This window comes from Emydura macquarii, unplaced genomic scaffold (assembly GCF_026122565.2).
Source record: "Emydura macquarii macquarii isolate MOO-44397 ecotype Brisbane River unplaced genomic scaffold, CSIRO-AGI_Emac_v2 contig_1253, whole genome shotgun sequence".
Classification (NCBI taxonomy): Eukaryota; Metazoa; Chordata; order Testudines; family Chelidae; genus Emydura; species Emydura macquarii.
Genome location: NW_027131390.1, coordinates 80,552,601 through 80,568,330, shown reverse-complemented (window position 1 = coordinate 80,568,330; position 15,730 = coordinate 80,552,601). Strand labels below are relative to the sequence as shown.

At 40.7% G+C, this 15,730-nt stretch overlaps 1 protein-coding gene across 6 annotated transcripts in view; it reads right to left on the bottom strand.

Moving 5' to 3' along the window:
• Window positions 1–15,730, bottom strand: part of LOC137153702 (prolyl endopeptidase FAP-like) — a 58,027-nt gene extending 42,297 nt beyond the window's left edge. The window contains exons 1-2 of one of the 6 annotated variants that reach the window (XR_010919880.1): window positions 9,511–9,649; window positions 9,143–9,227 (exon numbers count right to left, since the gene is read on the bottom strand). Coding sequence is in view for 3 of the 6 variants with exons in the window: in XM_067549357.1 (XP_067405458.1) it covers window positions 9,143–9,227; window positions 9,511–9,516 (91 nt within the window). In the remaining 3 variants the exon portion in view is untranslated. Of the gene's footprint in view, window positions 1–9,142; window positions 9,228–9,510; window positions 9,650–15,716 lie in introns of those variants that run through there. The other 5 variants (XM_067549360.1, XM_067549357.1, XM_067549359.1 and 2 more) reach the window with 5 other exon arrangements.

Sequence of the window (15,730 nt, the reverse complement as noted above, 5' to 3'; positions counted from 1 at the left end):
ATGGATACTTAACATGTCTTAATTTACCATATACTTTCCAGATTAAATTCTCTACATGAATTATGGTTTTAAAACTGTTACAGTTCCATTAGTAAGATAAAGTGCACAATTATAGAAATGTAAGAGCCAAAGCCCGCGGTCCTAGTCGATACCTTTAGCAAGCAAACTCTCAGTCTTTGTATATATTTAAAGGTTCTTACAGAATCTAGAATAGAATTCTTATAAAGGATACAAGCAGCACCACTGATCAAGTTAGTGGCCTCCTTTTTTGTCTTAATTATCACATCAACTGACTAGACTCTTTAAATACTCTTTTAACCACATCACGCTTGCACACAGTATATTCTCTGATAATTTAGCACAACTGCTAAAGTGTCCTTCTCTTCTTACATTTCCGCTATTCCACTTTAAAACTGAATGCAAGTGTTTCTTACTTCCAGTTGGCTAACTACTTATCATTTTGAATGTGTGTTCATAAGCAATTGAAGAGACATTTAAATGCTCTAATTAAGGCAGCAGCTTTAATTATTTGCATTTTTCTGACTCCTTTTGTATAACTAAGATCATTTCAATAATTAGTCTCTGAAATCATGTTCCACAAAGAAATAATGTGTCTTCATTTCTTCCACATCTTGCAAATCCTTCCATAACTTTTGTGTCAGTTTTTAATCCTTGTTTTGGATTCTTTTGCTGGTACAGTTTTGATCAGACCCATAATTTCCTAAAATAAATTCAAGTTTATCTAATCATTATTTTAGTTTCCTCAGCATGCAAAATATATACTAGCATTTAGAGTGCTTTGCATGTTCAAAGCACTGTACAAATATTGACTAACTAACCCTTACAAAACCCCTCCAAATGTGGTGCATAGCTATTTTTATTCTCATTGTACAGACAGAGAAATAGGGTAAAGAGATGAGGCAACTTGCCCAAGGACAAACAGGAAATCAGTAGCAGACCTGGTAGTCGAAATCAAAGGTTCTTGACCCTGAACTGTTCTTTCTCCTCTAAAACACTCTGTCTCGATTTTAGTTCTCTATAGTTCCTTTGCCTTTATACAGAGGATGTCATCCTGCCTCCTTTGCTTACACAACATTCCCAGTGAAGTCAGGTTATACAGAACAGTGTATTACATAGTATGTTGTGCTGACCATTCTGCTTTACAACATAATCTTGACACCTGCCCTACATTTTCCATCCTCATAATAACTGACCATTACTGCATTTAATCATTGCTCTATGCGCACATCTAACTATGACAATATATGACCCTAAATATTTGTGTTAAATTGCATATTTCTTCTGTGTCCCAAAATGTGATCTGTGTGTTCTACCTCTATTTTGCTGTCCAATCCCTTGATGTATGACTGCTTGGGAAACAACAGAGATAGGAACTTCAAAACCAAGTTTCAATTAACAACACGTACATTTGATTCTCTCACAGGTAAATTGATACCATGCACTAATATTGTGCTCACATTACCCATTATCATAATCACATTTCCCACTTCCAATCAAGGATGTGGGCATAAACCAATCCTTAGTTTCCCCGCTTTCCTGGATCCAGCATCAGTTTTCAGAGGTGCACTTTCTGGCCACATAGACAGGTCTATACATCAGCACAGGCATCAACCCACTCCTGGCAAAAGCTCTCCCTCCTATCCTATCATTTGCAACATTAATAACATTAAGACCAAACAGCTTTGTAGGCAGCACCATCTTGCCTTCAGTCAAACAAATGCACATTCTATCACCACCCATCAACTTCTCTGTGTGTAATTTAACCTTCTTCTGCCAGCTCCCATATCAGGGGAAGGTTTCATGAGGCAGGGCAGTATGGGATAGATAAACTGGATCTTCCAAAATAACAGTGGCCACTAGACACCCCATTGATATCCATATTATTGGTAGAGAATAAATTCCCAGATTGTCCACATTTGAAAATGCCAGATCTCCAGAATACCATGGTATCGTGCACCCTGCCAGTGTATCCCAAGTTGCTGTTTGTGAACTTCCCTCTATGGTCAATCAGGACTACATAATATTTGAATAGTATCCTTTCTGGTTTACATATTCACTTACGCTTTCGGGGGGTGAGTGTGTGTGCAGACAATGTAGGCGATCTGACCTAGCAGCCTCAGCTGGGCTGGAGTCCAAACATCAGGGATGGTAGTCACTGACCCAGGGTTGGAGGAATGACTAGAACTTTTCTCTGAATCTTTCCAGTTCCAATATATCCTTTTTTAGATGGGGTGACCAGAACTGGACACAGTATTCAAGGTGTGGGTGCACCATGGATTTATATAGTGTCATTATGATATTTTCTATCCCTTTCCTAATAGTTCCTAACATAAATGTTAGTCTTTTTGACTGCTGCTGTGCATTGAGTGGAAGTTTTGGGAGAACTATCCACAGTGACCCCAAGATCTCTTTCTTGGGTGGTAACAGCTAATTTAGAACCCATCATTATATATGTAGAGTTGGGATTATTTTATGTTTTCCAATGTGCATTACTTTGCACTTAGTGTTGAATTTCATCTGCCATTTTGTTACCCACATCCCAGCTTTGTGAGATCCTTCTGTAACACCTCACAGTCTGCTTTGGATTTAACTATCTTGAAAAATTTTGCATCCAGCCTGCATGATGATGTAGTCTCCTCACTGCTATTAAAACCTGTGTCAGCGGTCTCCACTGCTCCATATCTACATGTAGCCTGCACAATCTCTTTAGGAAGGCATGCTGCTGCCTCTCAGGGCAACAAGACACTGCCAAAATGCCCTGCACTATGCCTCATGTGCTATATCTGCCTCCTGGTTAACACCAACAGCAGGAACAGGTAATTGTCCTGAGGTGGATCCACCATGCCGTGCCGCTGGATGGAATGGAGGACTTGGACAGAAATCATGTCAGGACAAAAGTGGTTTGCTTTACTGAGTCGGTGGGCTAAGGCCACTTCTTCAGGAGCCCAGGAGGGTAAGAAGTTTCCCCCACAATGTACTGGAAAGAATTCACAGAGCAGCACAACTTAGTGCAGTTCTCAGAATGATGGGGCTTGCCCACGGAAGTCCTAGCGACACACACACAAGGGAGTGCAGAATCAGTGTGGACCCAATAATTTGGGTACGGCTTTGCAATGTGGCCACTCAGTCAGGCTAGGCTAACCTGGATGCTCAGACATAGGTGTTGATCACACAGGTTAACTCTGAATTGAAGACAGCCGCAAATGGTGCTCCAGACTAAAAGGGATCAGCCAGTTCCTACAGCCATCAGGTCACTGAAGAGATCTAAACCCATCAGCATGGGGGCATCCTCCTTAATAGGCCCTGATGGATGCTCCAGGTGACTGAGAATAACACGTCTCTGGCCTGAAAAAAATGGTAGTTAGTCCTAGACCTCCACAGGGGGAAGATAAATGCTTTCTAAATCCCTGAGGCCTTGTCTACACTAGGGAATAAAGGTGTGTTCTTTACTAACAAGAGGTAAAATCCCAATGAAGACAAGGCACTTTATACTTTTCACACAAGTTAGCAGGTTGTGGTAAAACCTAGGCTGCCCAAACTCTTTACCTTGATCTGCTACCCATGTAAAAGCTGCAAACTGCTTTGTCTTCACTAGGATTTTACTTTGTTAATTATCTCATGTTAGAGCTTGACCTAAAAACACACCTTTTTCCCCAGTGAAGACACACCCTCAGGGAGAGAACCAGGCTGAGAGACCCACAGAAACACAGCAGGGTGTGGGTTTTGCTAGGAGCGCCTATGCTGGTTCTCTTCTGTTCCTGGAATTTCAAAGGAAAGCCTATTTAACTTAGCTTGTAGTGAAATGTAAGATTAGATGAGACTAAGGACATATCAACTGTTTTTAAAAAAAAAAAAAAACCCATTTCTTTCTAATGCTTTGTTCCAACTGCTAAATAATCAACACTTTGTTTTAGAAGGTCGTTGGTCAATATCACTTCTCACAGGTTCTGGAATGGAGGACATGCAAGTGCCTGAAATCCAGTCAGACCTGCAGCGTGATAAGCAATTGGTACATATGGGATAGTGTACCCAGGTACTGCTCTAAAAGTTGAAGAATCATGAGATTCCACCCCTAGACAGATAAGGCCAAGAGGCTCAAGACCTGAGATGGGTGCACTCAGAGACTGGGAAGAGAAGAGAAGTGCAGCGAGTCCTGTGACAGAAATACATCTGCATTTGATGCCACTAATTGGACATTTAGATACTGGGTTGGACTGCTGCAATTTCATGCTGAATTTAAGCACACATTTACCACAGCTACATGAACTTCTCATGTATTTGCACATGAACATGGCAAGGTTAGGCCTCTATCTGGCCATCTGACTGCCATGGGAACTGCAAGGTCTCAGTACCTTTGCAAATAAGGCTTCTTACCCAAGCGCCTAATGATGGAATTTTAAGAAGCACCCAAGTGACTAAAGAGCACTATTCACATTGACTTTCATTGGAAGGCCAGTGCAATATACTGTATAATGCACTGTTCAACAATTTGAGAAAGATCCTCCACAATTCGAGTTCAGTGGGGCTTTCCATAAAAGTCCATGAGAGTGTGAGCTTAGTCATTTTTAAAATCCCACATTAACTGTATTTAAATGCCTAATTTTAGGTACCAGCCTTTGAAAATTTTGACTTAACTCCATAGACTGAGGTTACAGAAAATATTACTTATGGAAAACTTCCGCTAGAGCATTATATTTCATGGGTTTGTGCCCCCACATGACAGTGTTGCCTTCAACCTCTCTCATTTACTGAAAATTCAGGTTTCAGAAGATTTACTGAAGTAGCAAAAGCCAACTGCATACTTCCACCTCAGTTCACTATTTGCTCCACACGACTAGGGTAGACTATGAGAAATAAGGTTATGGTGGTTCTTCTTTTAAATCAGGACTAAGAAAGAATATTTATTCTACCACAAACATACGGTGTAAGCATGGAAAAACCAAGAGAACTTGTAAAGTGGGCAAGCCAATTACTTCACGCTGAGCTCCTGGGTCACCTGGTATGGAGCATCTTCCAAACACTAGTTAAACCCTGAGGACCCCACAGGACTAATCATGGCCATCCAGCCTTTCAAGACTTCATATATATATAGCATGGCAGAATTAACCTTGCCAGAGCAACTTAAACTGTTGGAATGCTTCAGCCTTGCAGTGCTTGATTTCACAGCCTTCACTTTGAATTCATACTTCGAATACTTCACTTTGAATTCATACTAGTTATTGTGCAATGAAAACTTTGAAACCACTCTGTTACCAGCTAGATGGCAGGAGGCTATTTTTGTACTTACTATGGATGCCTCAACTTGATGTTATTTTATTAAATTTTAATTTCCTGCTGTTCACTTTGTGACTATCTATCTGCAGCATACAGGTCACTGTGTTCAGCTAGTACTTTGGAAACACATTAAAAGTACAATGGAAAAGGAGTCCAGGCTGGAGGGTCTAATTTAACTGTTCTCCAACTGCTTCCCTTGCACTTTGGATGCAGACATTTGCTTATATCCCTTGTTACCTTCCTCTCTTGGTGGGGAACAAAGTGACTACCCAGTGGTACAGTAGACCCCATCTCTTTCTGAGTAGTTTTGAGATGCATTCTCACAGCCATATTCCATATGGATAGGCCAGGACAAGGGAGCTGCTTTTTTACATTCTGTGCAATTAGCAGATTGCAAGGCCCATTCCTAATCCAGAGTATCACCAAACCTTTGACACCAGGCTCTTCAGCCACCCACCATTCACTAATAGTGAGTCTTCTCTCTGCTCATCTCAGTCCCAAAGATAATGTGTATATGTACATATATACATGTCATTATTAGGTTTCTCTTTTCCTCGCTCCCCACAAAACAACATTTTCCAACATAGCTGCTATTTTACCATTTTGCTGATGCCTGAAATTTCGTAAGTGGTTTTTCACATTTTTGCATGTTCTGATGTGGAGGGAAAAAAATCAAACTCCACCACATTTTTTTGCAACATTTGAAGGGTATGAATTATCTAGAAATTGAGAAGATTATTTCCACATGACATGCCATGAAAAAAATGGTCTTATATTCACACATCCCCAGGAGGGTGCTACTTGATATTCAAGAGCTTTTTGCATTCATCACAAACTCTAAAACTGTTCCATAACTACATTTTCTAAACAAAAAATAAAGTTTTTTAAATAGGGTGAGCATTTCTGAGTGAAAATCAGCAGTTTTCAAGCCACAATGTATTAGTTTCCCAAAGAAAGCAAAGATAGCTGTCATTGTAAATATGTAATGTTTCATATTTTCACACATCTTAACATTACAAATAAAGGGAAGTCATATAAACTACAAGTACATTTTCATGTTAAATTCTCTGAAAGAAAACTTGTGAATTTCTTAGAGTTTTACATTAGAAACTGATGGCAGTACTCCCTGTGCTGTTATTATTAAATTCTTCTTATAATTCATATAGGATTTACAGATGACACCTTTTTCGTTTATTTTGGAAGAGGGAATTTAGCTTTCTTTCTATGTAAGTCTCAAGTGGAGTTAATCCTCTTTCTAAAACGCCAACTTCTCACAGTCAAGCAAAACAAAATTCTGACTCACCATCTATTTCCTGTTCTTCTCACATTTGCAGCCACCAAAAACTCAGACATCCTTCTCTGAAAACTGAGTTATAGTTCAAGTAGGATTCAAAGATAGTGCTAACATCCACAATTCCATTAGCTAGAGTAAAAAAAATGTTTAAGGAGTATAAACCCTTATATTGATAGGCCAATACCAGACACTAAATGCTTGGGGTTAAGGAGATACTTACATGTGGATGAGTTAACCCATAATTGTCCTTAACAGGCTGGTGATGAAGATGTGGAAGAGAAGACTGTATATGAGATGGCATCTGGACACCTTGTCCAGGAGGACTGTGTTACCCCAGAACACAGGTGGGAGAGGATTATATAGTGACACGGACCGAGTCACAAAGAGGGATACCCCGAATCAGAGAGATACAGAGAGAGAAATATTAACAGAAGGGGAGCCAGTTAAATCCCATATCCAGCCATAAGGAGGTGCATCTGTGGTGAGTGAACCCCTTTGCAATACCCAAAATGAATTGTTTTGTTTTGTTTCCGATCATTTAACTTTTTGGTTTTTAATAAAAGCAAAGTAAATGAAGGGTTAAATTGACAAAAAAACTTACAACTTTTACCCCAGTGGTTAGGGCATTCCCCTGAGATATTGGAGGCCCCGGTTTGAATCCCCATTCTAGAACAGAGATTTGAAGCCTGGTCTTCCATTCCCTTCCAAGTGAGTGCCCTAGCCACCAGGCTATTGGCTATTCTGGGGGAAGTCTCTCTCAGTTACTCCTGTAGAAACTGTTGCAATGAATATTTAAATTATTTATAAACAGTGGAGCAGTGACCTGAACTTGGGTAGAATGCTCAACTGGACTGTGGGAGACCCAACTGGTTACAGAAGTCATTTGCATGCTTTCTTTGGCCCCGTGATTGAAGCCAAAGTCCTTCTGTAAATCTATCCTAACTTTTTTCTTTTTTTGTCTGAAAATATTTGGTGAATTTGTGTCAAATGAGTTAATAGTTTTTTCTCAAACTGCATTTTTTGGTGAAAAAGCTCCACTCCTTATTGGGTGCTGCTGGATCCCCAAATAGCCAGGGCAACAAAATGCACACATTTCCATCTGCAACAGACCAGAAGATTGTGTCCCTGCTATATCAGCCACAGACCTGGTTACAACAAAGCACATACTTTACTTGTGCCTGCTTTTTAAAACTGATTTATTTAGGAATTAAACCTTACATCCTGAAAATGCTGAAAGGGTGGCGATCAGTAATCATGCAGTACTTAAGGTTCTTATAAGAGATCTGCTTTGTTCTGTGTCTGGTTTCATTTGGCTTTGCATAACAAGAAAAGCTTTACCGTGCCCTTCCCAGGCACCGTCTGGGAATCTCAGGTCCTCAAAGACAAAGTCCACAAAACCACACAAACTAGCAAAAAATACACAGCAGTCCATCTGCTTAGCATCATGGGTCACCATGAATGCATCACCTCAGTACTATGCTCTCAGCACAGGCTCCCCACTGGATACAATCTAGATGAAGGTCTCTGTTCTGATAGTCAAAGCCTTAACAATCTGAGAAATCCCCTTTTCCTCCAACCTCTCTGCAACCTCCCTCCCATACCAGCTTTGTTCCAGAAACACAGTCAAAATGTCAGCCAGTGCAAAGAGGCTCATGAGTTGGAGAGAGAACGTTCACAGTAGCTGGATCTAGACTATGGGACTCACTCCCACAAAACACAAGTATGGTCATAGACCTCACCACTTCTGGGACTAAATGCAAAACACCTTCCTTTGACTTAGCACACTTGTGGGAAGTTATTCAAAGCACACCCTTTCCCGACAAACAGGAAAAAATCGCTATAAACTAATCAAACTGTTTTCCCCTGAGTCTGAGAAGAAAGAAAAACACCTGTTATTTTATTATTATTTCTGTTTTTAAATACTTGGGCAGGACTAAGATACAATCTTCATACCAAACACTTAATTTTGATAGGGAGCTACAGTAATTGGCTCAGGGAGGAACAGGTTCTTAAGAACTCTGCAAACCTCATGGTGTGACAAGCCCTTGTGTACAACTGGCCAAATAATGAAACCAATTACTGTCTAATATTTTATTCAAATGACGTCATGTTGTTTGTAAATAGTCACAAACTATTCAATCCCTCCTCCCCCAAAGCAATGAATTCAGCCAATAATCCATTGGAAAAATATCTTCTACAATTATTATTCAATCATCTGTAATCTAATGCAAGTTTCCTAAATTCAAAGCAAATAATGACAAATCATGAGAGTGTCACTGCCCTAAAGGCAAATGCTAACAAATAATAGGAGTCTGATGAAAACTTGTCATGCATGGTAAAGTTAATGCAGGTGCCTTTCACTTGAAAGAGCTCCTTGCATCAACATATGCTGGCATCTTCATTTCTTCAGGAATTTTAAACTGTCAGTAAAACATTCGGTTAAGCTGATAAAGCCATAGCAACACTGGAAGGACAATACTAAAAAAATGTATAGACTTATTTTAAAACATCTAAGAGGTGTTTTTCAATGCATTACACTATAAATTGTCTTACCTTTTGCTGGAAGTAGTATAATGCATATTACTAATAAGGAAAGCAAAAGGCATGCAATCCCTCCAAATACAATTTTTAGCCGGGTCTGTAGGATAAAAACAAACAGTTATGTTTACTGTCTCCTCTGATACATTATGGGTTTGTTTATAACTAAATACCCCCATCACAAAAAGAAAGAGTTTCTATTTAATTTCTGATATTCATCCAAGTCAACAAGCATAAATCTTCCTGTAGTATATTTAGAACTGTTTTTCTTCCTCTTTCCTGTGAAGCAAACACAGATCAGAACCTGGCCTTGTGCAACTACAGAAAGTTTAGAAAAATAGATTTAGCAGTTTTTAAAGGTTGAATTTGGTTTACATACAGACCTTCATTTTTCCTGATGTATTCTAAAAGAATACAGATACTCTCTGCTGGGTGTTGGTCAGTGGATCTGTGAAAGGAGTCTGAAAAGGCAGGCTCTGCTTTCACAGTCAGAGGCCAAACCTTAGGAAAACTTTTTTTTTTTCCCCACGTACTTCTGAAAACTCTGCCAAATTTCTGACGTTTTAAAGAAAACTAGAAACAGATTTTTGGGGGCGTTGTTGGCCCAGAAGTGACCTGTGGGTTGCTGTGGGAGTGGTAATTATATTCTCCCTCTCCATAAACTGTAACCAACATCTGCTTATGGTAACTTATGGGTTTTATGACTCAACAGTATGTTTGATATATGCTGTTTGCCTCTAAAAAACTATTTATAAGGTATTTTGGCAAACCTCGGGGTTCTAGAATTCATTGACGATGACCTTATTTCTATTCTCAAGAAAGTAACAAACTAAGGAAAATAAAGCACTTCTTTTTATTTGTATATATTATGTTTATATATTTAGTTTTCAGGAGAAAAAAGAAATGAAGACTATAAGAAATGCAGTGATGAACTGAAACGCGTACACTTTTTAATCTCTTTAAACCAACGACTCTTTAGCACATGAAGAAAATTATTACATGTATGTCTGAGAAAATAATAATTTGTGTAGTAGACTTTACAGTATAGATTAGATCTATGGGCCTGATCCAAAGTCCATTGAAGTAAATGGAATTCTTTTCATTGACTTCAGTGGGCTTTGGATTTTACTTCAGTTTTGCCCGTCTCTGCTAAGGATGCTTTTTTAAAAACTTGATATTTCAGTGTTAAGGAAAAAACAAACACTTTTTTTTTTCAATTCACCTTATTTTAGTGAGCCAAACAAGACACATACAGCTGGTTGAATGAGTGCTCTAACCATTAAAGTGCATGTCCCTCTGTCCACACAGGCATATAGGGCCTGATCCAAAGCTCACTGAAGTTAAGAGAAGTAAAATCATGCTGTTGTAATCAGAGCATAATGTAAATATAGTTAGACAGGCATTTCTCAAGTTTTCTGATCATTGCTTTATCTTCGGTACAGTTCCACCAGTGACAGGAAAAGGTGACAGCACTTGTGTAGACTGGCCGCCGGTGTTTTTACATTCGTGTCATTTAACTATGCTCAGAGATGCACCAGAGCAATAACGTTGGTGGGAGATTAGAGAAAATCCTAAATCTAGATTCAACCCTAAGAGGTAAAGTCATGCTGAAATTGCGGTATTTCAGAACAAGACTTTAAGGGCTAAGCTTCTTGGACAAGGGAGTTGAGGCAGGTGCAGTAAACTTCTAGCTGTTATTATGCACAGTCAGCTGGATCTGGACACAGAATAAAGAAGAGCCCCTTAAACACTTACCACTGAACTCCACAGAAACAATTCTCCATTTAATTCAGGCAGCCCAGGGAGCTGCTTCAAATTATGGCAGCCCTCCTGGACAGCTCCACAAGTCAGAGATGCCCACAATCTTCCATAGAGAGCTGCACTATGGCCCCACCTCAGCATGTCCCCTCTCTTCCCCTGCTCCAGCCTCAGCATGTGTCTGGTGCTTGCAAGGGGCCCTATAGGATAGCTTACGGTGGTGCAACACAGTGCCTATACTGACAGATTTGTCTATCAGCCAGCTGATAAGCTTAACAAATATACAGGGTGTTGTTTTGTTTGGGGATTTTTTGGTAATGTTAATCTTCCTTTGTCGTTGCAGAGGCAGGTTTCCATTTCCCCCCAGCTGCACAGAAATACTTCATAAGGGCATTTCAGAACTGAGAAGCTGACCTATTCTGATACCTCTGCAAAGAATCATTAATGACATTTTCTACTAAATACTTCAAGATGGGACTGCACCAGGCTGTCCAAATATGTCTGCAAGACTCCTGGGTCCCTGCTGGACGGAGGCCTATGGAGGAAGCCAGTCCAGAACAGGCAGGAAGCGGGGTCAGAATCTATTCTTTGCTGAGAAGCAGGTAGCAGAGATTAGTGAAGCAGAGATGTTGCTGGGCAGCATAACCTATGTCTCAGCCCAACCAAGCAATAGCAGAAGCTCTATGAGCACATCAGAACTAGAAATTGACTCAGTTTTAGCAAACCCATCTGAAAGCCCAGGACTGTCTCCCAAAACCAGGAGATTCCAAGAACACTGGGACATGTGGTCACCCAAAATAGGGTCAAAACCTATTAGCTGCCATCTCTTCTCCATACTGTGTTGACCTGAGTTAGCTAATAAAGTCTCTTTCTTTCTTACCTGCTTCAGTTGATCAATTATTTTAATTGGCATCTGCCTTTCAAATGAAGGCCTTAATTGAGAGGGGCTGTGAGTTTTCCTCTGCTTTGTCTCCATACTCAGGCGAACAAGAAACCCACATCCTCAACTTTGTCTCTATCTCCCCCTTTTGGCAAGGAAGCTTACCTCACAGACCTGAATTAGTACCAGACTGCTGGAGAAACCGTAAATTTAACACCTAGGAAAGTGATCCCAGAACAATCAGACCCACACTAGATTATACACAAAATTCCTCTCATGCCATTACAGGATCTAGAGTCGTGAGAGATCTCTTGGGCCATTTAGTCTAGTATGACCAGATTGTTTAGTAATGTATTTTAAAATGAAGACAATATTTTATTTGTAATCCCACACCAGTAAGTGCCCTTTCTTTGTATGTGCTGGATGACCTGCATAACTCAAATGAACAATCACTCGGATAACTGATAAACAATAATCACTACAATCACCCGCCATACCCCAGTGCCCCCCACATAAGCATCTCCTCATAACCCTTCCACACCACTCCCATCACCTCCTCCTCCGATGCCCTAGAGAAGTTATGGGCTTTGTAACAAGTCCTGAAGCTTAACAGATCCTGGATATAATGGAAAAGTAGGAAAAGGACATTCCTGAGTAGAGGGTCTTCTCAGAGAATGCCCTGCCAGCAGCTCACCAACTTCTACAGCAATAAAATGGAGTCCAGCTGGGGTCACTTCTCCCATTAACACCCCCAGGACCCAGAACTGTGCAGGGGAAACCTTCCCCACTCTGGGAGCACTAGGGCACCTGTGGTGGTGGCTTTGGTGGACAACCACAGAGAGGAACCAAACCACTGTCTCAACCCATTAGAGAATTTAAAGGATCAAAACCAAGACCTTGCACTCTGCCCAGAAACTCACAGGCACCAAGTACAGTTCTTGAAGCATCAATCTGGGCTGCCACATTCTGCACCAGCTTAACTTGCTGAGCACTTTCAGGTGTACATCTATGTAGAGCTCATTGCAGTATTCTTTTCTCAAGGTGAGAAAAGGCATTGACATGTGTAGCAAAGTCTGTATCTGATGTAAATCATTCCATTCACTTTACCAAGGAAAGATGAAGAAACAAGATTTTTGGCTACTGATGCTAATCTTCATCCTTGGGACCAACTAGTACCACAAACTGAATCTGCCTTACACATAGCAACTGCATACCTTCAATTAGGGATGCTGATACAATTTCCACTAGTACTGCTGCCAGCCTCGCACATAACCTGAGTCCAATGTGCACAGAGCCTCAGCCAGTTTCTCCTCTTCCAATCCCCTATAATTTTTTTTCCAATTTAGTTTTAAAGGTGCCATTTCCACCACACCACTATGGAATATATTCCACAGGCATTGTCTGAAAGAACCTTTGACCCACTGGAAATGGACTTTAGATTCTTTACTTTGCCTAAGTGTTAGAATATTGTCATGGCCTGTGTCCTTCTCAAGAGAATTGAACAGAAAGTAAATAACTGCCCCCTCTAGTTGAATGTTGTGACTCAAACTTGGATGTTACTTTTCTGAGTAGTACTCAAAAGACCTTTTATTCAGTGAGTGTCTTACTCCCTTCACCTGTCCCAAACTCCTACACTACACAAAGTGCACGGTTGAGTTCATGTAGAATGAGAAGAGGGGAGAATAAGTAATGAGTCCAGAAAAGTGATGTGTGTGTGTGGTAAGAATTAGTACATCCCTAATGATTGGAATTTTCTAAGTAGCAAAAGGAAACCAAGCACCCCAATTTCATTGAGATTGAATGGGAGTTGGATGCCTCCATCCTTTGAAGATCCCAGACAGAATAAACACAGGTTTCCTGTCAAAGTAGGTGATTGGTAGAACTTGGGCTGTGCCATGTCTCACGGCAGTAATAAATGTAGAAGAGACCTCCCCCCCCCCCCCCACACACACAGGCATTCAAGTTATTATCCCCTTGGCACTCACAACCAGAATGAAGCAACTTTAGTCAACACAACAAGCCAGGAGTATGAACAGTGATCTTCAAACTAATATTGGTGGGGCCCCTGGAGCTGCAGCTTTGGCAGCATTGTCTGAACTGGTCTAGATAGGGTAAAAAAGGCAAATTTAGACAAAATTCTCTGGAACACCTGTAATGTGAAGTCTGGGTTCCTTTTTCTCATTCCTTATTGTTTCCCTCTCCCCTTCTTTTTCTTACCTAGTGTGATAAGGCCAGCCCTGATGGCTATAGGAGGGTGCTGGAAGGCATATATATCAGCCCCAGGCTTAGCAAATCTTTGTTCCCTGGGTGATCCAGCTGCAGCCACTACAGGGCAATTAGGCCAATCAGGCCAACTGTGGCCACTCCAGGGCAATTAGGCCAGCTGGGGCCAATCAAGGAACTTGCCCCAGCAGTTAAAAGCCTCCCAGTCAGGCAGATGGGGGCAGCTAAGAGGGAGTTGAGTAGAGCTGCTACAAGGTGTGGAGTCAGTAGAGGAGCGGAGCGGAGCGGCTGCAAGGTGTGGAGACCGGAGGAGAGCCTGAAGGAGAGCCACAAGCCAGGGGGCTACAGAAGAGCGACCCAGAGAAGGTAGTAGCCCCTTGGACTAAGCTGTTTGAGGCTACTCCTCGCAGGGTCCCTGGGTTGGGGCCTGGCGTAGAGGCCGGGACCGGGCCCCCCCCTGCTCCCACCCAGCCGCACCACTGGCATAGCCGTAAGGAGCACAGACCCACGGGGCAAAACAGGCCCACCTTGCCACACTAGATAATAAAGGAGAAGCAGAGTGAATAGTGATGAGCGTTACTCCTCAGAGTAACTACTTCATTGGAAAAGGAAACAAAGACCAACAAGAAATAGGGAGAAATGGTAGATAGTTCAAGAAGCCTTTTGATGCCTGAAGGACAGAGCTGCACTGTATAGGAGTAGTGATTCCGAGTAAGGTGATGAAAATAGAGCCAGTTGAAATTTTCAGAATACACATTTGTTAGGCATTCCCCCCCCCCACAAAAAAATTTAAAAATTGTTGGAAAACAATCAAAAAGAGGCACAAGTCATCCAAAAAAAAAAAATTCACTGTTTTAGTTTTCCAAAACCCAGCTAACAAAAACAAAGACAAAAAATGCTATCTTGTTTTCAATACAATATTTTTTGGAGAAAAAAAGAAATTAAGAATTCACCCTCTTTGAATGTATTAAAATGAAAAGCAACTTCAATTCTTTTTAGGAAAATAGCTTTATCTTTATTTTTTCAGTTCTAGAAGAAAGATGGCATTTGATAGGCAATTAGTTGCTAGAAAAAAATCTTTCATGTAGCTCAACATATGCAATTAGTAGTTGCTCGATACTTCCATGGTCTGAAACCTTGAGAGAGTCTTTAGACAAAAATGAATTGAGCATCAGAAAATGTATTATTTTTATGTACAGTATTTATAACTGTAGACCTGCTGATATCAAGTAATATGAAGTGGATATGATCACTGAGGAACTCATAGGAAACTGTAGTTAAACTATCAATTCCTTCCCTTGTGTTTTGGAGAACAAATCACCTACTTACTCATTGTTCCAGGACAATCAGCATTTGCAGAAGTCCATTTTTTTCACCATATTTGGGTATATCTAACCCAATAAAAAAATTCCCAAAACCTCAACAGGAGGAAATAGCTAATAAACAGAACCCCATCCTCCCAAACCTCAGTGTTTGATCAGAACAGCTAGCTTCCAAACATTCAGCTGTTTCTAATGGATGAGCATTTACAGAACTCCGCCAGGGAAATGATTCAAACTCATATGACACATACCAAGACAACAAGTTAACAAAAGGACCATGATCCCACATAAATGTGTATCTTTCCAATTTGCTGGTCTAATCATTTAAGCATGTGTTATAATAAGCAAAGAAGTCAAGTAGAAATTGTTGCAATAATAAGAGTAACATCACAGTAGATCTACTGACCGCCCATTCCAAGG